Source organism: Myotis lucifugus, unplaced genomic scaffold, assembly GCF_000147115.1.
Source record: "Myotis lucifugus unplaced genomic scaffold, Myoluc2.0 scaffold_63, whole genome shotgun sequence".
Taxonomy (NCBI): domain Eukaryota; kingdom Metazoa; phylum Chordata; class Mammalia; order Chiroptera; family Vespertilionidae; genus Myotis; species Myotis lucifugus.
The window spans coordinates 3,112,950-3,138,125 of record NW_005871111.1 but is presented as its reverse complement, the minus strand read 5'-3'; the positions used below and the strand labels follow the sequence as shown (position 1 = coordinate 3,138,125).

At 39.2% G+C, this 25,176-nt stretch overlaps 1 protein-coding gene across 1 annotated transcript in view; it reads right to left on the bottom strand.

Moving 5' to 3' along the window:
* Positions 1-3,875: 3,875 nt before the first annotated feature.
* UBE2U (ubiquitin conjugating enzyme E2 U (putative)) overlaps positions 3,876-25,176 on the bottom strand; it is a 34,795-nt gene continuing 13,494 nt past the window's right edge. The window contains exons 5-8 of the mRNA XM_023754647.1: positions 20,865-20,985; positions 17,923-17,974; positions 10,889-10,974; positions 3,876-3,961 (exon numbers count right to left, since the gene is read on the bottom strand). Coding sequence (XP_023610415.1) covers positions 3,876-3,961; positions 10,889-10,974; positions 17,923-17,974; positions 20,865-20,985 — 345 coding nt within the window. The remainder of the gene's footprint in view (positions 3,962-10,888; positions 10,975-17,922; positions 17,975-20,864; positions 20,986-25,176) is intronic.

The window sequence follows — 25,176 nt, the reverse complement described above, 5'->3', positions numbered from 1 at the left end:
AAGCAATCATTAACTATAGATCATGACATAAAAATAGTTTTATCTATAATAATAAAAGCGTAATATGCTAATTAGACGGGACAGCAGAATGACCTTCTGGACACCATTCCGGACATCCTTCTGGATGAAGACGGGGTGGCAGGGGCTGAGGCAGAGGCAGTTAGGGACGATTAGGCAGGCAGGCGAGTGGTTAGGGGTGATCAGGCAGGCAGGCAGAGGTGGTTAGGGGTGATCAGGCAGGCAGGTGAGTGGTTAGGGGGGATCAGGCAGGCAGGAGAGTGGTTAGGAGCCAGCAGATCCAGATTGCGAGAGGGATGTCCGACTGCTGGTTTAGGCCCACAGGGTTGAGCTTAAACCAGCAGTCAGACATCCCCCGAGAGGTCCCAGATTGTGAGAGGGTGCAGGCCTGGCTGAGGGACCCACCCCCCCTCCCCTGTGCATGAATTTCATGCACTGGGCCTCTAGTATGTGCATAAGTAAGAAAATTTAAAAAAATAGCTTGCACTGCTTTCTGATTTTGTATCTTTCAGTCTTTCTACAGAGAAGATATATGCAAACTACTGATTAGATTCTAGACTCATATTCTTCCCATGTCTTGGTTGAAATAAAGCATTTGTACAAATAGCCAAAAGGCAGGCAACACAATGGGAAAGAAAAAAAAATCCTTAGAAATGAACACCAAACCAAATGATCAATTCATAATTATTTATGAGGTGCTTATAATGACAATGGATACCTAGTAATACTAACTAAAAACATGGGTGGGACTTAAGAATTTGCATAAAATATTTATGACAGTCATTTATATTTCCAGTTTTCAATCACTGTTCTATGACTACATCCTTAGAATTCCCTAAGTAGAACCATAATCTCTACATCAGAATGGGCCTTAATAGAAGTCAGTACCTACATTTTATTTCTCTGAAAATTAACTGTCCTCACATTTAATCCTATTAAGTGGGAAAACAAGGTACACGTTAAGTGTGCATCATGCTACACACACTACCTGAGTGCCTGCTGGTTGGACAGGTACTGTGCTGAGCTACCAGAATCACGAAGAGATGAAGTCCCACGCCACAGGGGCTGAAAGAGCTAGCGAGAGAGTGCCATGGAAGGAGAGGATGGCAGGGACCCTCTCACAAAGAGACAACTTAGCTGTATCTTCACACCGTCTTTGAGAAATACTTTGCCAGGCAGAAGAGAGGGTAGAGGTGCAGTGGAAAAGCAGAGGAAAAAATATGCATATAATAGGACTAAAATAAATGTAGTCATGATAGTTATTACTTTCCTAACTTGAGAAAAATTTTAAAATTTTTACATGTTTCTGACAAGACTATTTTTATTTGAAAAGTTGGTGGGCATGGGCTTTTATCTCTCCCTACCCCCAAGGGACTAATATTTATTGAATGTCCATATGTCAACAGGTATATAATTATATATATATATATATATATATATATATATATATATATATATATACGATCTCATTCAAGAGATCAAATGCAAGACAACTTTGCGACCTCGGTCATGTTATCTATATTTAATAGGCAAGGAAACGAACTCACTGTGGGTAAGACTTTCTCCAAGATCTGTCTGACTCTAAAGCGCATGTTCTTTCCCCATGCTGCCTCCAAAGATTTTCCATCGGAAACTTGAACTAGAGCCACAGTAGGAAGAGCATGAATAATAGAGACCCTCAGGGGGAACTTATTATGTTCCAGATACAATTTGAAGCATTGTTCATGTATTAACTTACTTAGTCCTCAACCTCAAAGGGGTGTAGGTACAGTAATGACTGTCCTTGAACAGAGAACGAAACTGAGGCACAAAGAATTCAGATAACTTGCCCAAGGTCACAGAGCGGATAACTGGCAGAGCCAGGATCCAATACAGGCAGTCTGGCTCCAGCGCCCCTGCACTTAAGCGTTCCACAGTCCACGTTTTCACTCAGACCAATCCTGACTCTAGACCACCGGCAAGGACCCTACCGGGCAAGATATCCCAGGCAGAAGGCACAAAGAGGTGAAAAGATCTTATGTTCCCAATAATACAAAAGCGTTTAGTGTGGCTGAAGAATTGGACCTTGATTGATGAGGGGATGGGAGGACAGTAGGAGGAGGGATATGAAGCAGGAAAGATAAGTCTCTCTTTTTCCTCAATGCTATACAGTTGAAAGATTCTCAATTTGCATTTTCTGTTTTGTTTTTCATAGGACATTTCAGTGTAAGAAAAGCATTTTCAAACATAAAAACAGAAAGATGCATATATGATATTGCATGGACATGTAGACCAATCGCTCACTTGCATAGATGCCCAAATATTTTCTACTTGTCTCTATGAATTGACCACTTCATTGTACCTCATATATTTTGATGAATATGAGACTTTTAATAATTTGAAAAAAAGTTGATTCCACCATACTTTAGATTTTTGCATACTCATTTATGTCACAATAAAATTATACAGATAAATGTACTATTTTTTAAAAACTTTATTTAGTGTGGTTTTTTTTTTAGCTAATCAATTCCAATATTGAAAAGAAGCAAATATTATGATATAAATATATTCTCATCAACCACCAGATGGCATAAGGTGTGAGAGTTTCATTCTGACAAGGTTACCACGCACATGATAATTTGACCTATAACTTCAAAATAATGTATTTGGAAAAATGTTCTAGCACTCAAACAGCTTGCAATTATTTCAGCCATATGTAGAAGTGGATGGATAAGTTGAAAATGACATGGTCCCACTTTTTCTAAATTTGGGGGTTTTGTGGGATGCTGGCATTACATAATGAATATATGATCAAACAAATAAAACAAAGCAGTTCTCTTAAAGGAAATAAAAAAGGAAGTCACGTCAAAGCAAAATTAACTTTATGTTCTGAGTATGTTTCTTTAACTCTTAAATGAAACTTAAAACATGACTTTAAGAAAAAAACACACACACCATGCGTGCATTTCAAATTCTGTTTCATAAAACTTCTCTACTACCTATAATTTATTCTGAAAACAGAAAGGCATCTAATGGAAGAGCTTTCTTCCACTTTGGCTTAAAGAGGAGTTGTTGCCAGAGTCAACTGGAAAAAGAATATCCTAATGAAAACCCAATCTGAAGTCTGATGCTAAAGGGCAGGAAAGTATATTTTAAGAGCCTTGATTCCTACACAAATCCAAAATACAGCACATTATGTTTACTGATCCTGTATTTCTATCTGGAAAAGAGGTCACAGGCTAACAAGTCAAAGATCTAAAAAATGAGGTAAATGAGGTTAATGCAAAAAAAAAGGGGGGCGATATTTAATTCCCCTAGCTTTGTGGTAGCACACTCAGTACTTTGAAATAAGCCCACCAGGATAAATGACTACTACAACCCAACCCACACCACAGATGGAAGTCAAGAGCCCAAGATGAGATGGAGATCCCTTCCTTAAAGCTGCCTAAGAGTCTGATTTCTGAAGATACAATCATACTTTATTTCTGTACTTTACGACATACTTTCTCATTAGATGTAATATATTTGGTTCCTGAGTGAGAAATCTGTGGGAGAGGAAAAATATTAGGAGCTCTGAGAAGGATGAAAAGCTATTTGATGATATATAAACAAGTTAAGGTTTTTTATTTTCCTATTCCTATTTCTATCTCTGGTCCTTTATCCATTTTTGGCAACCAATAGGTAGCAAAGATGTTTCCCACCTGGATTCATATAAAAGGGGAAAAAAATAATACTTCTTATTTTTATTATGTTTAGAAAAAAAAGTATAAGTTCTTTCCAAAGGGTTTTTTTCTGATGGTTCAGTTAGATAGTAGAAAGTGGAATAGTCAATATTTTTCAAGTTAATAGGATAATATATTCCAGACACTTAAGATTACTTACTTTAAATTCCATTCTTTCTGATGTTTTTGCTCCATTTTCTTCCACTTATGATACTGTCCAATGAAACCTGGATTCTCGAGCACTGAAATTAGAGTATAAAAAAGAAGCTATCTATGCATTCTTTAATGATAGTTCAAAGTTTAAAATAATCCACTTCTCATTGAGTTGATATGTGGCAATGATGTACACTATATACTGCAAATCATGTGATAATGCTCAGACACTTTCCATATTTTTTCCTTTTATTTGAACTTGGTAATATTGGATATTGTTTGATATAAGTAGATTGTGACTTAAAAACTTTTCATTATAATGACATTTCTTTATGTATCATTTATAGTGATGAAGAAGGTGTTAAAATAACTCATATAGAAACTATAGACACCATAGTTTAACAAAATTCTAACTGAGCACTTCAAGTAGCAAAGTAAAATCCTGGCGTTCAAAGTGACATTACAGATCTTGATCTTTCCCAAAAAATCTGCAACAGATGACCATCCAGCCTGTAAATAAATCCTTTGCTAACAAAAAACTCTCCTCTTTGTAGCTGAGGAACTGCCTTTCCATTGATAGACAGACAGATAGTAAGTCACGGTGTCCTTCCATAATCTGAGTGCTGAGTTTCCACTGGTCCAGTTCTGACCTCTGGAGCTGTCATGAGTAAGTTCATTCCTCCCCCGGGGGAGAGAGCCCTTCTAATATTTGGAGATAGCTCTCAGGGCAGCCTCAGTTCCTCCAACTGTTTCTAAGACATGATTTTCCAGCGACCCAACCATCCTCACCATCCTGGCAATGACATTTGTTAATGTCCTTATTAAAGTTTGCATCCAGAACCAGCCAAGGATCTTAGTTTCATTTGAATAGCAAAGATGCAAGTGACTTACTGCTTCCCTCGATCTGTATGCTACATCTTGGATCTGCATTAGTATTTTGTGGAAATCACATTACACCACTCGCTCATGTCTTTGTGGTTAATTATAAAACCCATGCTTTCAAATTCACATAAAATTTATTGACATCTATTATGCTTAAGGCACTGGTAGATTTTACATAAAATATGATTAGATCCAGATAAAATACACATGTATACCATATCTATTTGTCTGTCTGTCGTCTGTCTATCATCTCTTTGTTTCTTTTAATTGTCCTAGGTTTACAGTCGTGAACTATTTAACCAACTAGATGTTTCCACCAATCTTGCCAGTATCTGGGACTTAGTTCTTACCAATGATTGATTATCCCCTTCTTGCCTGATGAAATTTGTCACTGATAAAGACATTTAAACTGAGTAATTTTTTAAAATTAATATTACATGATTTTCACTAGCAATGTTCCTATCTATATTTTAATTTCTTTTCTTGTGCCCTAGCTGGTTTGGCTCAGTGGATAGAGTGTCGGCCTTCAGACTGCAGGGTCCTAGGTTCGATTCTGGTCAAGGGCACATGCCAGGGTTGTGGGCTCAATCCCCAGTAGGGTGTGTGCAGGAGGCAGCTGATCAATGATTCGCATCATTCATGTTTCTCTCTCTCTCTCTCTCTCTCTCTCTCTCTCTCTCTCTCTGTCTCTTCCTCTCTGAAAGCAATAAAAATATTTAAAAAATTCTTTTCTTGCTTCAATCATAAGCACATATACCAGTTACATACATATTCTTAGAGGTTTTATTAATATTGTTTCTATTGGTATTTGGATATATACTCCTCTCTTTTATTAAAGAAGGAAATCTGAGCTCCCAAGAATTCTTAGTGAGGTCTCATTGTTTCCTTCAGATGATTATCATAACTAATATTAATAGAGTTCTTACTGGGCACTTGTAAAGTATGAATGCCGTGGTTACCGCTATAATACCCACTTTACAGATGAGATGAACAAACAAAAGATTGAGTAAAGTCTTCTCATTGTGACTATATATTACTTAGACAAAATTTAAAATTTGAATCAAGGATAATTTATAAATTTCCTTAATTTTTTGAAATTGCTTTTCCTACATTTTCTATTTGAATATGTACAGCAGTCTCTTTATGGTGTGGTCATCTTTCCTGACTATTCCCATTAATTTGACATCATTGACTTATTTTATTCATTGTTTTCTCTGCTGAGAGATTTTTTTTTTAAAAAGTCACAGTATTTGTACAAACGTTTAATATGCCTATTTTATCCCTATAGTTTTTTTCACTTATCTGTCTCTGACCACCTGCCTGTAAACTCCTCAAAAAGCTTACCATAATACTTATCTTCTTGTCTCCAACACACAGTCCATTGCCTAGAGATAGAAGATGTTCAATAAATCATGTTGATTGGAGGAAAATAATGGAGGAATGAGGACAGGAGAAAGAGAGAGAGTACAGGAGAGAGAGCAAGAAGAAAGGACCAGTAAAATTCTCTCAGAAGTCCTTGAAGTAGAAATTCCCCCATTATTACCGTATCTTGGCCTTTGTGGTTTGTGATAGAAAATCAACTTCTACCGCCTCCATAATATTTCTTCCTTCCCTCCCAAGGATTACCAGGTATTGTTCCTACTCTGTTTTTGCCATGACACACCTCTTTTCCAACATCTGTATAGGCTGATCTTTAAAAAATTTTTTTCTACTACTGGGACTGCCAATGTCCAAAGAAATATAATAGCACCAACTTGCCTTAGCAGGTTTTATTTTCACATATATTATCTCATAGCAACTTGAAATAAAAGTGAGACGTTTTTTTCAATGAATAGAAATGGAAAAAAAATGAGTACAAAGCATTAAATGACTGACCTAAATTCACGTTACTATATGTGGCAAACTTGTACAGGGCTAAGGAGTCTCGAACTTCTGGCATCATGCTCTTCCTGCTAGAGCCTTGCCAACCTTGGTTGCACATTGTAATTACCTGGAGAGCTTTAAAAACTACTGCTGCCTGGTCTTGCTCCGAGAGCTCTTGATGTAATTGGTCTGGGGGTGTGCCCTTTACATGGGAATTTTTACAAGCTCCTCTGGGGTTCTAATGAGCAGTCAAGGCTTAGAACCAGGCATGAGGACTAGACGATACTGCCTCTCAAGACCAAATGCAGTTCGGAGACACTTGCCCTTGTTTCTGGCTCAAAGACTCAAAGAATGAAAGTCTCCTAGGGTGAAAGCAAGCATCCCCAGGATGCTTCAGGCTGTTTGGTCTGTCTTGATGACAGCAAACATCAGGAAGCCCCCGCTCAATATTACAGGGTACACTGGTCTGAAGGAATTCTTTTCCTCGAACATAAACATTTCCTTATGGGGATCATATTCTGTCGTTAAGGTGCTGTTGCCCACAACCAGATGTAGTGGTTTGTTCTCTGCCAAGCTTTTAATTTGCCATTCTATAGTGATGGACAGAGAACGGTGGATCATTCATACATTTTCCCATATGATTGCCTATGATTATGAGCTAATAATTACAATTATTAAAACACATACTGCATATTCTTCAGAGTTTGAATTTAAACCTTAGGCCATATGGAAAGGAACCCCTTAAGCCTATATAGTATTATTAACTAATGTAACCCCAATAAATTCAACTAAAAATAAATCTCTGGCTATAAAGAAATAAACACTTTATATCATATTATAAAGGCAGTAGAGTATGACAAGAAGCAATAACTGTGGAGTCAGAGGATCTGGTTCAAGTCCTTGGGCCACAATCTATTTGTACTAATTAATAATAACCACACTTATTGAACACTCATGTGCTAGGTGCAGCTATAAGTGCTTCAACCCATGAGGTGTGTGCTGTCGTCATTCTTATCTTACAGACGAAGGAACTGGGACACAGAGAGGTTAAGAAATGTACCCAATGCCACACAGCTAGTAAATGGCAGAGCAAACTGGCTCCAGAACTTATACTCTTTACCAATACATGCTATTCCCTCTTACATGTGTGACCTTAGTAAGTTACTTAGCTTGCCTTGGTCTTGGTTTTCTCACTTGTAAAACAGAGTTATAATAAATGCCTAGCTCACTGGGTTGACATACCACTGCACATGACACGTGTTAGATGTTTAATAAATATTTGTTGACAAACAAATAAAAGAATAACACTGGGGTGATTAAAAAACATAATACAGAGTACACTCTGGAAACCATGCTAGACAAGAATAAACGTACTATCATTATGGCACACATGACTACTGATAGGTTTGTGGCACAAAGAAGTGGAGAAGAGTTATTACCCCAAATCAAAATATAACCACGCATCACTATTTGTAAAATAAAAAGCTTTTAAAAATATGCACAAGAGCTTAATAATATCTCCAGTGATAAGAATGTAACTGCAGAAAATGAAGTTATTGCAAGTTTCCCTTTTATTTCTGAGTAGTTGAAGATGCATTCTATAATCTAAAAGCTTCGTCTTTATTATTGCCAGGAAATTAGGCTGATAAAAAAAGCAGTATTGGATCTCATCCAGCTGAATTATCCAAAGACAAAATGGCCAGCAGCAGATGTAATATTTACATTTATTTTTTAAAAATTAAGTGCTGGTTATTATTAAAAGAAAGCTCTTGAAACATTCTTATAACAAATCCCTGGAGGAAGAAGAGTCAGGGTGATGAAGAAATATTGCAGCAAGGGCTGGAATCAAAGTCTCAGAAATTCTTCGGGGCTAGAGGTAACCATTACCAGCTATTGCCTTCGCAAAGAGGGTGAATGACATGCTGGTTAGTGACCCAGAGAGAAGAACCACGTTAAAAATGTTGTATCGGATTCTTTTGAAGAGGAACTGCAGTCAGTGGCATTTCATTATCCTTCCATTTTAAATCGTTCTTTAGTGCAACACAATAATTTCCAAATTTTGTTAAGTTTTGGCATGTGCTTCATTTTTTCCCTCCTAGCAGTTTGGAGTCTCCAAATGCCTCCCTATCTTTACATGTTATCCCATAAAAAGCCATTCTCTACCAATCGGTTTGGTTTTTGGTTGAAGGAGTTGGACGCTGAGTCATTCCCTAAAAGTGCCAATTGCCTCTTGACAGGGTTTGATAAGGGTTTCTGCTTCCTGGAATGCACCTGAGCTCCTCAGTGCCTCACACATAGTAGGCACTCAAGATATGTTTGCTGAATTGACTGAACAGCAACCAACCACTAACTTCTGAAATGAAGTAAACATTCACATACCCTGGTATCAAAAATAATAAAATTCTTTATGTGGATGGAGTTACTAAAGACAGTCTCTCTCTATCTCTATCTATCTATCTATCTATCTATCTATCTATCTATCTATCTATCTATGTTTTTACTGATGAGAGAGAGAGAGAGAGAGAGAGAGAGAGAGAGAGAGAGAAAGGGAGAGGAGGAGGAGAGAGAGAGGAACATTGATGTGAGAGAAACAGCTTATGGTCAACCTGGGCAAGTGGTGCCCTGACTGGGAATTGAACCAGAGACCTTTTGGTGCATGGGACAATGCTCAACCAACTGAGCCAGCCGTCCAGAGTAAGACTGTGTCTCTTCAAGCACCTTAAGTTATGTTTCTTAACCATTAATCCATGAGTGAGTGAGGAAGGTAATGTTTATTCACGAAATAATTAATAACCAACATTCTGAAAGATCCAACTTACTTTTTTATATATGTAAGCTGAGTGCTACTTTTTGGCTATAATTTGTGCCTTAAAACTGGAAATTTTTGTCTGGGCGATGTTTTGTTCTATTGAAACCAATTATGAGACCATCACAATGATGAGGTGAAATTTGATGAGACCACAAATTAAGGCAGTGGTTGTGGGTGGGGCGGTGTGAAGTGGAGGGAAAACATTCATGATGTTGTAGGAGATAAAAGCAACAAGACTTAATGAGGGAGATAAAGAGTCTAGGAAACTTCTGTAATTCTGGTTCAGGCAAGTAAATGTAATAATGGTGATCTACACTAATCTTGAGAGGTATGAAGGATAAGGTTTTAGGTAATGAATTCACTTCAGGACATCCTAAGTGTGAGATGTCCATGCTCAGTTGTAAACATGCTTGCAGAATCCAGGAGAGGATCGGGCTAGCGATGAAGCTTTAGGGATTACTGGAAGGCAGGCTAATGAAGACCAGAGTGGTGGATGAGGTCTCTTTGAGAAAGTGGGTAGAGCGGGTTGAGTAACAAAGTTTTTTTCTAAGGAAAGAGGCAGAGGATCACTAAGAGAAGAGGAAAACATGGATGTCATCTCTCTCTCTGTCTCTCTCTCTGTCTCTCTCTCTGTCTCTCTCTCTCTCTCTCTCTCTCTCTCTCACACACACACACACACACACACACACTCACACTCACACACACACACCATATATATATATATATATATATATATATATATATATATATATATATATTCATCTAATACAAGGACAGCATAGCTGATGCGAGCACAAGATAAAGACTGAAAAATAATTACTGAATCTGGGAATTGGGAAGTCACTGGCAATTTCAGAATGCACCATTCAGCAGAATAACTGAAGCAAAACCATATTTCCGTAAGTGTGTATCAACTGGATAACCTACTTTGACCCAAATAATGAAATAGTACTCTAAAGATTTGATTAAATGGGACTCCAAAGTTGTCCAGCTCTCCCCTGTCTTTTTAATTCCTAATGTCTGATGGCCTTAGATTGATATAATTGAAAGCCCTAGTTTTATATGGGTGTGTTTTGTTTTTTTTTTTGTGTGTGTGTCTTTCTACTTAATATGTTCTCTGGCTTTGAAGATTAATAGTGTTTAGAATCAGAAAGGTTCCATCTGCTGTGAAGGCTTCTTTCTGGGGTGAGAGGAGTAAAGTAAATGTCTTAAGATAGAGACTGTCACCTTTTATTCCTCCAATTGCCTATCTTTCCTTCTGGCTTTTAATCAGATGCCAGTCCAAGGTGCTAAACAAAAGAGGAACGAAATGAAGTTGATTCGTATGTAGAACAAACCGAGAAGTTTATCACCTTCAAATTGCAAATATATGTTGGCTAGTCTTTAAGAGCAAGACACGCTGAGAATGATTATGAGATGAACAGGCCCCACAAGGACCGGGGGTGGGGGGAGACCGGCTTACGTGGGGTTCTGAAACTTTCCGCAGCCTTGGACGTAGCTAGATCAGACCAGGTCTTGTGGTAATCGTCAAATGAGACTCTAATTGCTCTGAGAACATAAATTAAAGTCAGACAGTGAGTAGTTTGCAAGTTTGCTTTTCAACATTATTTTATCAGAGTGGACTGCTTCAGATAACAGTATCTTGTCACAAGACATTAAACTGATTCGCAGTTTTTAACAAACCTGACGTATTAATTCCTCCACTGATACACACAAATCACAAAAATGAAGACCCATCCAAATCATTTTTCAATAATAGATATAAATGTGCACCCACGTGTGTGGTATATAAACAACAGCAGCAGGTGTAAGTTATCTGCCTTTCATGGCTAACTGAACAAGAACTGCACGGAAAGGCTCATACCTGTACATTTTCTTTTCTTCTTTTTTTAAATATATTTTATTGATTTTTTACAGAGAGGAAGGGAGAGAGATAGAGAGCTAGAAACATCGATGAGAGAGAAACATCGATCAGCTGCCTCCTGCACATCTCCCATTGGGGATGTGCCCGCAACCCAGGTACATGCCCTCGACCGGAATTGAACCTGGGACCCTTCAGTCAGCAGGCCGACACTCTATCCACTGAGCCAAACCAGTTTCGGCATATTTTCTTTCTTCAATAGATAATTGTCTTACATTACTACTCCAAATGTAAGTCACCTTTATTTCTCCTTTATTATGAGGAGAGATGACACACCAGCATTGAGATTAGTTTAATTTTGACATAGAATGCGGCCATTATCAAAGCAGAACGTGCAACTCTTTCCTGGGATTCCTGCCTGCGGTTTACCTCCCCGGGCTAATGTTCCTCTGTCCTAACGGGAAAGCAACAGTTGCTATAAAGAATTAAACAGGAACTGTGAAACAGTCTCTTAAATAACTGCCTTTCCAATTTTTTTCCTACAGATTTCTTGAGGGCAGAGATTCTCAGCATTCTACAAACAAGACGTTACTTTGGGGTATTTTTCAGACCCGTGAGCTCACTACCTGACTGGCTGAGATGGTTGAGCATCAAATGTAAAAGGCCTTATGTCTGTGTTCCATTTTAGGTTCCTAGCCTTTTGGAGAAGAAACAACTTTTCTGTTAGAACAGGTCTACTGGCATTAATTTTTATAGGTGCCTGAAAGTAAATATTTGACTACATTTTAAAACGAATGGGGCAATATCTAAATGTGTTAACGCATTCATTTCTTTAAATGACAATTGCAGACACCTCATTTTAAGACTAACATTTTTCAAACGTGTTATTGCTTTTGCAATCACACCTATGTAGGAATCTGAAGATAAATGAATCACGGCTACTATTGCTTCCAGAACTACAAGGTGGTGCTTTCTAGTACTAAATGATATACTAAACTAACATTAATTTCCCAAAGAAATGTTTCGGCATTTGGCAACGGAGGTAACGAAATGAAAGGCTGCATTATGTCTCCTGCATGAAAAAGCTGGTGATCAATTTGCTGTCACAGATCACTTAGCCGACAACAATGACCCAAGAGGAAGGAAACTGTCAACACACTGTCTCTGAAAAAAAAATACACCATCTTCAGGCACAATAGTCTCCATTGTCTTTTGTCTGTCTGACGATGACCCCTGACCCTCCCCCCCTCCCCAACAGTGTCCTGCTCAATTTCAAACTGTTAGCCTCCGGGGGCTTTCTTTTCTTCCTCCAGAATAATTAAAAATATTACTTTAAAAGGCATAACTTTAGTATAGCTTGAATATGCAAAGACTGTCCTAAACACCTGGGAATATTTGCATTTTCACTTCTGTAAAGGAAACGGCCCCTTAAAAGAAGAGAACGGTAACGATTTTACTACTATTCAGGTAAACGGCTAAGTTTACAGGGGATAGACACAGCGTAAAAAATACACGTGCTTATAGTTTCAACCGATACCGGGACTTTATGAAGCCTTACGAATATGAAAAAGTAGAAGACATCATGTAAAACTGAACCTCAGAGCTCATTACCGGGGAAAATAAGATGTCTACCTGAGTTAGTCAATAGCACAGCTTTCCATATTAACATCGTGAAGTGTTACAGCGTTTAGCACAAGCGTCTGGAGAGGATGATGGCGGGTACTTCTCTGGCAATGGCAGTAAGCAGAAGAGGTTGGAAGAGGGAGAGAGAACTTTGTTTTGGAGCCAAGAGGGAAAGAGTGACTGGGGATGTGGCCCTGGAACCAAGGAAAGCAGCATTTTCAGCCAGGGAAACACGGCAATCAACAGCTCACACGGGAAGGAGCCTGGCCTGTGCGTACAGGGCGTGCTGGGGGAAAGATGACAGTAACAAGATAATCGACGAGAGTGGAGAGTTCCAATTCCAGAGGCGTTGGAATTTGATAAAATAAGCGAAACTGGGCAATGCAGGGTCTTCAGATTTAGGCAGAGAATGGATTAGAGTTGACTCAGTCATCTTGATTTATTAGGTGATAGAGAGCAATCCGAAGTTCTCCAACAAGGCAAGCAAATTATGAAATCAGCGTGTAAGAGTTTTTTTTCTGGCATTAGTATGCAGGGTGGATTGTATGGGAAATTAAATGCTGGGGGAACAACTGAAGAAACAAATCTAATAATTCAGGCAAGAGACACAGAGAGCTAATACTAGGATGGGAGCAAAGGATTATGAAAGGGGGGAGATGAATCAACGGCAAGGAACGGACTGGACTGCTTAGGGTGTGAAAGGTGAAGGAATTTGAGGGTCAAATATTCTCCTAAAGCCCAGATGACCGGTTCGTTTTGCTATTAATAGAAAGCGCCTAGAGAAACCGAAGTAAAATATGAGTTTAATTTTAAACACGGGTTTTAGGTGCTGACCTTTAGGAGTGTGATTGAGAAATTGAGACTGGAAATAGGAGATTTGGGTCAAATCAACATAAAGGTTGATAGATGACGCCATTAGGGAAAACAAACTCCAGAAGAGTAATTAAGTGTTTAGAAAAGAAAGAGCAGAAACCAGTTCATAGCTGAGAGGAGCCAGTGAAAGAAACAACAGGGAAATCACGGGGAGCAGAGAACTGTGCTAGTGCTATTTCGGGGAAGCAACGTGCCAGCCGTAACAAAGCCTAAGGACCAAGCCTCTAGTGTCTCTGGGTACGGAGTCATTTAGTATCCTGATTAAGAGCACCGGCTCTGGAATCACCTGGCCCGGAGGAAGCACTCTGGCACTGTGACTTCCTGGCTGGGAAAATGCCCTAACCCTCTACTCCTGTTTCCTCACCTATAAAACCAAGAGAGAGAGAGAGTCTGTCCCGCGTTCCTTGTGAGCACTCAATGAAATCAACTATGGAAAGAGCTAAGGAGAGGCTTCAGTACCCCTCAGTGCCCAGTGTCAGCTGGTCTTCTGAACGGACTCAGATAAGTACCTCATCACTTCTCTCCTGCAAACTCTACACAGCTTCCTAACTGTTTTTCTACCTCAGTCTCTCCCTATTCCAGGTTACCATGTCTCTGTGTGAAAGACAGCTTTGATTTCCTAATTCCATAGGATGAAATCTAAACTCTTTCTGATAGAACTCCAGGTTCTCCATCATCAAGTCTTTTCCAACCTTTACTCCCACCATCCACGCACACGCCCAGAGGCACCATCGCATGGAACCTCCGGCTGACCCTGAGCACACTGTAACATCCCATGTCGGTGCCTGTGCAAGCAGTTCCAGCCAGAGACTCCTTTGCTCTCTGTGCTGACAAACTCTTACTTAACAAGGTTCTGGTCTGGTAAAATTCTATGTATAGGAAGGCTGTCACAGTGAACATTGTGGTGGCCTCCTGAACAACTAGTTTGTTTTTCTCCCATTGTGTATATGTCATTTGGTCTGATGGAACTGCCCCCACCCCTGGCTGTAAGTCAGGGCCTGGTGAATTTAGGGCTGTCCAACAATGGTGACAAGTTTGGGGATAGGAACCTGACCTAAAAAGATCCAATTGGAGCAAAATTTATTCTCACATTCTAGTACATCTTGATATCTAGGAATGTCAATCTTCTTTGTCCTTCTTCTTCAATTGCCTTGCTAGTCTAAATCCTTTGCATTTCTAGATACATTTTACTAGTATTTATTTTTCATTTTTACTGTTTAAAGTATTACATATATCTCCTTTTTCCCCAGTGACCCCCCCCCCCCGCCACACCCAACCCCCAGAACAAGCCCCCACTGCCCCAGTGTCTGTGTCCATTGGTATGCTAATATGCATGCATACAAGTCCTTTGGTTGATCTCTTAACCACCCCCACTCCCCCTTTCTCTCTGAGGTTGGACGGTCTGATCAGTGTTTCTTAGTCTCTGAATTTATTTTTGTTCATCAATTTATGTTGTTCATTATATCCCACATATGAGTGAGATCATGTGATATTTATCTTTCTCTGACTGGCTTATTTCGCTTAGCATAATGCTCTCCAGGTCCATCCATGCTGTTGCAAATGGTAAAAGTTCATTCTTTTTTATAGCACTATAGTATTCCATTGTGTAGATGTACCACAGGTTTTAAAAAATATATATATTTTATTGATTTTTTACAGAGAGGAAGGGAGAGAGATAGAGAGTTAGAAACACTGATGAGAGAGAAACCGATCAGCTGCCTCCTGCACACCCACTACTGGGGATGTGCCCGCAACCAAGGTACATGCCCTTGACCAGAATCAAACCTGGGACCCTTCAGTCCACAGGCCAATGCTCTATCCACTGAGCCAAACCAGTTAGGGCTGTACCACAGTTTTTTAATCCACTCATCTGCTGATGGGCACTTAGGCTATTTCCAAATCTTAGCTATGGTAAATTGTGCTGAGGATCACCTTGTTGATTTCCAGAAAAATACTGCTAAGATTTTGACTGAGATTGAATTGAATCCATAAATTTGGGAAGAATTGGCATTATAGTAATGTTGACTCTTCCCAACTTGCAAACATTGTATATCTCTATTTCTTTAGGTCTTTAAAATTTTCCCCCAGATTTATGTTACAGTTTTCAATATAGTTGTCTTTGTTAAATTTTGTTGTTGTAGCAGTTTTTTTAAAATTTCACTTTCTATGTGTTGGTTGCTAGTATACAAAAATATAGTTGATTTTTAAATGTTTACCTTGTAGTCAGGGTTGTTGCTGAATTCACTCATTAATTTTCAAGCGTTGTATATTCATTTGGATTTTACTATGTAAATAATCCTATATAATAAAACCCTAACATGCAAATTGACCAAACTTCAGGACTGGTTGCTATGATGTGCACTGACCACCAGGGGGCAGACACTCAATGCAGGAGCTGCCCCCTGGTGGTCAGTGTGCTCCCACAGGGGGAGCTCCGCTCAGCCAGAAGCTGGGCTCATGGCTGGCGAGTGCCATGGCAGCGGTGGGAGCCTCTTCCACCTTGGTGGCAGCTCTAAGGACCCTTCGGGGGATGTCCACCTGCCAGCTTAGGCCTGACGGGCCTAAGCTGTCAGGTGCACAACCCCTGAGGGGTCCGGGACTGTGAGAGGGTGCAAGCCAGGCTGAGGGACCGCCCCCTCCCCCCAGTGCACGATTGTTGTGCACTGGACCTCTAGTCTGTTAATAAAGATATTTACTTCATTCTTTCCAAACTTCAGAGCTTATCTTTCTTTTCCTTGCCCCATTGCACTAGCTAGGACCTCCAGTATAGTGTTAACTAGAAGTGGTGATAACGGGATACTTGTCTTGTTCCTAAACTCAGAAGAAAAAGCGTTCCAACATTTCACATTTAAGTATAAGGTTACTGGGATAAGGAAATTATCTTTCATTCTTAGCTTGCTGAGAATTTTTATCATGAATGGGTGTTAAATTTTAGCAAATATATTTTCTGGATTAATTGAGATCATTTTGTGGGTCCCCACCTTTATTTAACAGGGTGAGTTACACTGATTGATTTTCAAATTTTAACCCACCTGACTTTCCTGAAATCAAGCCCCCTTGGTCATGATAGACTATCATGTTTTATTTATCAGTGGATTCAATTTGTTAATATTTTGATTAGATTTATGCACCTGTGTTTCTGAGAGATATTGGTCTACAATTTGTCTTTTTAAAAAAATATATTTTATTGATTTTTTTACAGAGAGGAAGGGAGAGAGATAGAGAGTTTGAAACATCGATGAGAGAGAAACATCGATCAGCTGCCTCCTGCACAACCCCTCCTGGGGATGTGCCCGCAACCAAGGTACATGCCCTTGACCAGAATCGAACCCCAGGACCCTTCAGTCCGAAGGTCAACGCTCCATCCACTGAGCCAAATCGGTTAGGCTATAATTTGTCTTTCTTGAAATAATCTCATATTTTAGAATCAGAGTTTGGAAATTTGGAAGTATACCCATTTCTTCTACCCACTGAAAAAAGTTTTGGTACCTTTATTCAAAAAAATTTTTTGAAATAACTAGATTTATAAAAAGAGTTGCAAAGATAGTTGACTATTTTTAGACTAACTTAAAGTATAATTTGCATTCAGTAAAACACAGATATTAAGCATACAAATTGATGACTGTTGACAAAAGACTATATCTATATAACCAGAAAGCCAAACAACATATACCTGCAGAACGATACAGGAGAACACTGACCTATACCTGGTGCGTGTGTTCAAGGCTGAATTTATGCCACATTGTCAGGTTGTCTCCCAAAAGGTACAGTGGCTTCTGCCCTTATCCTCACCATTTTCTCTAGAACCTGCCTTCTCCTAAATTGCTTGGATTTCTGCTGTCTATAATGATTTGTACTCATTATGTTCACAACATGCTTTTTCTTTTCAACACTATCAAAATTAAAAGACTAGGTGAGTTCATATAGTTCCTTTCAATATTAATGTAATCATCTAGAAAGAATTCAATAATTTCCCACGTTCTCCCTGAAAACATCTTAAAAATGTATTGTAAGAGGAAAGATATCTACTTCCTTTTCTGAGACAAAAAATATTCCATTATGAGAGATCATGTAAACAGTTTAAATAAACAGCCCTTTAGTAAATAAACTGACATAGAATTGTATGAAGAAAAACTTACCTGATTAATTTATTTGAGTCTTTAGATAAATCAGAGCTGCTGTCTTTATCCACTGTGAAAAAAAGAAAGAAAAGATTCTGCTTTACTTAGAAGATTGAATACATGACTTTATGTGCACTTTTTCCAAACCCTCAATAGAATGGTAATAGGGGAATTAAAATAAGGTATAAAACCTCAAGGAGAGCCAACAAAGATGGCAAGAAAAAATTTCAAGATGGAAAGCCGGTGGAAAGGGGTAACTGTCTAGCAGGATGTAGATATCTGAAACCTAACTATGTGATGGGCGGGGGGTGGAGGGGGCGGGAGGGTGGGGGCAATAAAAAGAGGCAGATTTACACTTCAGAACGTGAGGAAGGATCCAGAAACTGGAGGTGCCAGATACCTCAGAAAGGTGAGAGGAACAGCGCAGCCAACCAAGATCGACCCCCTCATCCTGTGCACCCAGATGGTCACCACTGCCCAGATAGGAGGAAGGAGGTGTACTCTCTGGAGAAACTGAGTCAGAGAGGCTCAAGCCTGGAGGAGACTAGGCACAAAGCAGAACAAGAGTGTGGTCAGGGAAAGTGGTGACTAAACCAAATAATTCATATTGAAGAGATAAGATGCCCACTCTCTCCCCCTGTCCAGCTCCCAGAGTGTGAGCAGCTAGCATCTCTCTCCCAGATTTATCTCAGGGGAAAGAGTCAAGCCTAACTAACGGCTTCAAGCCTAACCAATGGTAACTAATGGTACCCTCCACGGAATAACCCTGCAATGAAACGAAACCGTCCACAAGTCCAGTCTGTATTCAAATAGTCCCCATCTTTTTAGTGACTGATTTCCATTCACCGTATGTTCATCATATGAATAGTCAAAGATCCTAGACATTTGAGTAAATTCAATATCATGAAAGAGAGTCATCAAAACAAATTAACAGGGAGAAAAACAGAAACATACTTTTCTGAAAATTTTCTAGAATATAGAACAAAAAACAAAGAGATGGATAATAGGAGAAAGTAGATTTTTTAAAGAATCAAAGGATCAATAGATCCCACATCTAAGTATCTGGATATTTAAACGAAATTACAGGGAAAATGAAGGGGAAATAAATTATAAAAGAAATTACGTAAGAAAAATGTCCAGAACTAAAGGATTAAAGTTTTAAAAGTCAGATTTAAACCACCTATCAAATGCCCTACATGTGAACCGAGGAGAAAAAACAAAACAAAACACAAAAAAACTACATCAAAAAACATTATCAAGAAAGTTCTGATCACTGGGAATAAAGAGAAGTTTTTAAAGCTTCCAGAAAGAAAATCTATTGCATGTGAGCAACTGGACATCTGAAGGAAATCAGGCTTCTCAAGAGCAACCCTGGCAACAAGAAGGCAACAGGGTCTTTACAATTGAGAGGCAACTGTTTCCAAACCTGCCAAAGTATTATCTGTGTTGTTGCTCACTTGCTGGGTGATTTGGCAATTTGGACAGCTTTTCTGTGTGGTTTGATGGCAAAGTTGAAGAAGTGAAAGGGGTGAAGGCTGATGCCTACCAGACAGGAGGACAAAAGGAAGGGCCAATTTTTGTTTAGTTTCCTTCTCATCCTTTCTCTCTGCAGGGCAAACACAAAATCGGTTGCATAGAATCATCTGTTGTAGAAAATGCTTTTAAAACGAGCCTTTAAATTTCCATTCACCAGAATATGGACATAGCTTTGTTACAGAATCTCTCTTTATAATGATAGTCCTGCAGGGCTCAACGGAAGGTTAAGTGATATGTATCCTTCCTGCATTCATTCATAAATGATTACTGAGAGCAGAGGATACAGCCGTGGATGCGATGGTGTTCTGGTAGATTACAAATGTGGTCAGGGTAAAGCAATGTGACTCCTCTGTGTACAAACAAGCCTCAAAACCGTCAGGGAGTGTTTGAGGAACCTCCTGGCAATCATGACAAACCAGAAAAGATGCCTGATCCTAACGGCTTCATTTGCATCAGACCCAGAAGCCCTGTGGAGAAACATCTGAACTTGGTTTCAATTGTACAGACCTAGCTAATGGACCAGCAGGTTCTATAAGGGGACCGGGAAAAGAGAGAATGGGCATCTGAGAGATAAAACACATGAGAGAGAAGTAAGAACAGAGAAATGAGTTGAAACAGCAAGGCCTGCTGACTAAAGAGGTGATGATGCCGGCTACTATTCAAGGTTGTGCACTTCAGAAGAGGAGGGGCAGGATAGAAAGGGAATAACCATGTCACTACGGGCCCAACCCTCCCTTGTGGCAAACCCTTCTGGGCATAGGAGTCAACAGCATTGTTCTGCTAACTGCAGAAACAGGACCCATGAAGGTGATGGAGTTAGGAGTCATGTAGAGGTTACTGGCAGAATGAGAGTAAGCAAACCAAGGGTATCTTATAAACATTAGTCAATAGAGAGAAAGACCGAAGAGCCTCAGATACCATTTCCACATAGTCACTTAGAAGGAATACCTGGAGGTGGTGGAGGGTAGAGGGTGGGTGTACTGTCTAAAAAAAATAAAAAATAAAATAAAGAAAGAAAGAAAGAAAGAGAAAAAAGCTGAGCATTTTTCTAATAAAGAGGAAGGGAATTCCAGATCAGTAATACCTGGGGTGCTGCCGGTGAAATCTAGGAAATATCCATTATAGATCAAAGAATTAAAAATAGATGTCGTAGCTTTATGATGGGTAGACTAGTTTTAATTGGCACCATCCATGCATATGACCATTACATTTAAAGGTTCTAAGCTGACAATCTTTGATAATCTTTAAAAAAGATCACATAATTGTCTTGACAGAGAGGTACAGTAGGAGAGATCTTAGTATAATTTCATTACTGAAAATGGATACAAGAAAATATTCTTTTATATAACAGTTATTTGCTAGATCACTTATCTGCTATAAATATATAATTAATAACTGGCAAATGATAAGTAGGCATTTCTTACATGGTAATTTCTCACGGAAAAGTCTCTGAACTATTAGTTTGTATACAGTTTCATTTTCAACCAGTGTTTGGGCTGCTTGCAGATTCACTGGATTTTCTAGCACTGGATTAGAAAGCATAAACTATAAGAAAAAATAAGGGACACAGTTTTTTTTTAAAGTAAATTTTTTCTCGAAGCAAAAAGAGCAACCAATACATACAATGTTCAAGAAGCATTTATTAAATGCTTTCAATATATCTACCCAAAGATGATACAAACACAATTAGGCAGGGTCCCTACTCTCAAGAAACTCTTGATCTTGTCTTCTTTGTTAATTTTATTTTTCAATTACAGTTGACATTCAATGAAAGCATATCGTTGGTTGAGGATTAAAAAAAGAAAGAAAAAGAAACTACTACAGATACCAAATTAATCATTTGATGATCTAGAGCAGTGGTTCTCAACCTTCCTAATGCCGCGACCATTTAATACAGTTCCTCATGTTGTGGTGACCCCAAACCATAAAATTATTTTTGTTGCTACTTCATAACTGTAATTTTGCTACTGTTATGAATCGTAATGTAAATATCTGTTATGCAGGATGTATTTAGGGGTCTTGACCCACAGGTTGAGAACCACTGATCTAGAGGGATAATGAAATGAACACAAGCCTTAATACATAATTTTGTTTCATCTGTTACCCAAATATACCCTCATGTGTAAATGTAAAGTTTTATTTTTTTCATTTTTAAATGTATTTTTATTGTTGATAGTATTACAGATATCTCCCCATTTTAGAGTTTTATTTTTTAATGTAAATGTGTTAATATTTTTAAATGTTTAGTTCCCTTTATACCTAAATCCAATTTAAATTTATGTGATAGGAAGGAGTAAATTATAGGAAGTAAGTTGTAATTTGCTTTGATCCTAATGTTTGGCTCATGAATGTACAGTATAAAACCAAGATCAAATGGTGCTAGGAAAGAGAGAAACCTTGATGTGAGAGGGAAACACCCATCAGTTGCTTCCTGTATGCACCTCAACCAGGGATCGAACCGGCAACCTAGGTATGTCCCTGAATAGGAATCGAACCTGAAATTCCACGAGGTATCATGCAGGTCCTTACTTGGACCCTTATATCTCAGAGGCATTAAAGGTGTGAAAAATCCTTCTCTTGCCCAGCCAGTGTGGCTCAATTGGTTGAGCGCCAATCCATAAACCAAGAGATCACTGGTTTGATTTCCAGTTGGGGCACATGCCCAGGTTTCAGGCTCAATTCCCAGTGGGGGGCATGCAGGAGACAGCTGATTAATGTTTCTCTCTCATTGATGTTTCTATCTCTCTATCACTCTCCCTTCCTCTCTATCTAAAAATCAGTAAACACATATTTTTTAAAAACTGTACTCATGCTTGGAATTTCTCTGATGTCCTTTCCTGCCACATCCCTTCTCCTTCTTCCATTGTATTCCTCTGAGTGACTCTTCTGCCTTCCTCTTCTATTGTTAAGGGTTTATGCGATTACTTTGGGCTCCCCTGCATCATTCAGGATAACCTTCTGATTTCAAGGTCAGTTGATTAGTAACTTTCAATCCATCTGCAAAGTCCTTTCACAGCACTACCTAGATTGTTTGATTGAATAACCAGAGGATGGGAGACAAATGGGATATCTTTAAAATTCTGCCTATCCTATCTAATAAAAGACAAAAAGGGTAATTGACTGTACCTTTGCTACGCTTCCCATTGGCTAATCAGGGCGACATGCAAATTAACTGCCAAGAAAGATGGCGGTTAATTTGCATACGTAGGCGCAATGATGGGAGGCGAAAGGGGAAGGACGGAAGAATGGTGATCGGAAACCCAGGTGGCAGGCAAGAGCCGGGTGGCAGTATCTGAGAACCTGCCCCCAGCCCTGGATTGGAGAACCAGGGCTGCCTTTGCCCGCCCCCAGCCGGTGATCGTAAAGGGAGAGCCCCGGCCGCAGGCACGGCGGCACCCTGGGCACCCGGGCACCCCAGCACCTGACATGCAAAGGTCGGGGATGAAAGGAGTTTTCCCAACTACATCTGCAAATATCCAGGGGAAGGCATCACTGAAGAGTTCACAACAACTGTCTTACTTGGCAAGGAAGAAAAAAGTTGGCAACGGAAACAATCCCTTACATCAAAGTTAAGGTCCCTCTGAGTAAAAAAGAATATTTCCAACATAAAGGAGGGAGCAGGCAAAAATAATAGGTTCTCATGACTTTCACTGAAGTTTGAGCATATGACAGAGTCAAAACGAACATACAAATTAAAACAGACAGTGGACATTCAAATGACCCGAATAAACTGTCACTGTTTGTCCCAATAGCAGCAATGCTTATGTGATAATATAGTTTAACATGTTATGCCCAGATTTCAGGATCCCCAAGAAACCACATCAGGGAGCCAGCCAGTCCGATGCAAAAGCATAAGAGTCTTTATTCGAGCTAGCTCGGCTCCCCCACCTTGCCGACGCAGCGACAGGAAGCAGAGAGAGATAACTCTGTGTGGAGACGGGTTATATAGGGGGAGTTGGAGGAAGGGGAGGAGAAAGGACTGTGCTCTGCCGATTGGCCAGGCACAAGTCTGTGTCTTGTTCCTGGGTGTGGCTAGCAGAGGCTTAGACTTCCGGGAAGAAGCTCCTTGCCAAGCACGTGGCCAAGGTAAGATGGAGCACTTACCCTGGGGCAAGGTGGAGGGCCTAGCCCTTACCCTGGGGCAAGGTGGAGGGCCTAGCCCTTGCCCCTTTCACAAACATACAAAACAAGTCACATGATAGAGAGGTTCGCTTCTAAAGTAAATTGAATATGTTCTTTAAAAATTCTCATGTCCTCCCTCTGACTATAATTCTTAATTTTCCAATCAGAAATTACCCCAGGTGATCCAGTAACATGTAGAACTCTAGTAACCTAACTTATTTAAAAAAACAAACATCCCAACCATTTTTAAAATATTTAAATTGATATTTTAGGGTTAAAATTATAGAAGATATTTAGATCCAAATATATTTTCTGAATAGAAAATATTTCAGTTTTTGATTTAAAAAACAATAAACATAAAAAAATATATAAGTGACACATTTTCCCAAGGAACTCTGAATTAGTACCTTTCCCTCTAACTTTCTTCAAATTAAGAGCATCTATGAAGTTCCCTATACTGCACAAGTTATAATGAAAGAAAATAAGACTTTCTAAGAGCATTAAATACATGTTTTCTTATTTACAAACATATACTCTTCTCTCTCTTTCTCTCTCTCTTTAAAATATATTCTTACTGATTCAGAGAGGAAGGGAGAGGGAGAGAGATAGAAACATCAATGATGAGAGAGAATCATTGATTGGCTGCCTCCTACACGTCCCTGTACTGGGGATCAAGCCCACAACCCGGGCATGTGGCCTGACCTGGAATCAAACTGTGACTTCCTGGTTCATAGGCCAATGCTAAACCACTGAGTCACACCGGCCAGGCTCAATTCTTATTTATAAATTCATTCCAAGGACATATACAGCTTGAAAAGCTTTGGAAGTAGTTTCAAAAAAACTAGCTTTTAAGTAACAAGAAAACAGTTATAGAAGAAAGTTTAAATTAAAAGAAAAAAATTGTTTTAATTTATTCAAGAGTGGGAACATCCTCCATGAAAATGTGTACCTTGACTGTGGATGGCTGGGTGGCCTTATCACACCTTAGGAATTCAAATGCTTTTTACAATGAAAAGAAAGAAAGTTTCATCTCATTTCTCTCCCAGGGTAGATGTCTGTCAATAGAAGGTGGACATCAATAAAAGGAGGGAATTGCACAATCAATCCAGAAAGTCAGCAATCTATGGATAATCCAGAACCGAGTATTTATCTCCTCTGCCACACACCCTCCCTCCCAGCCAGTGAGCAAGATAATTACTCTCAAGTCAAGCTAAGTGCCCCCCAGTCACAGTGACCCAATGCTGACATACAAAGCATACAAATAATTCTCACTCTGGCATAAAAGTGACAACTTTCTTGGAAGAAAAGCAGATACTGTAAATTTCTCAAAGTCTTCCTGAAACATTTTTAAAAGTAATTTTTACTTCTTTAGAAAAAATGCATACATGGGAAACCATCTGTAATGAAAGGTCCATTCTACAAAATTTTACCTGGTCCTACTCATATCTGCAATCATAATCATATTTACAGACAAATATATCTATACTAATAAAAGAGTAATATGCTAATTAGACTGGGAGACCTTCCAGATGTTCTGCTGGACAAAGCCATAGTGGCGGGGCTAAGGTAGAGGCAGTTAGAGGCCAAGAGGGGAGGGCAGTTGTGGGTGATCAG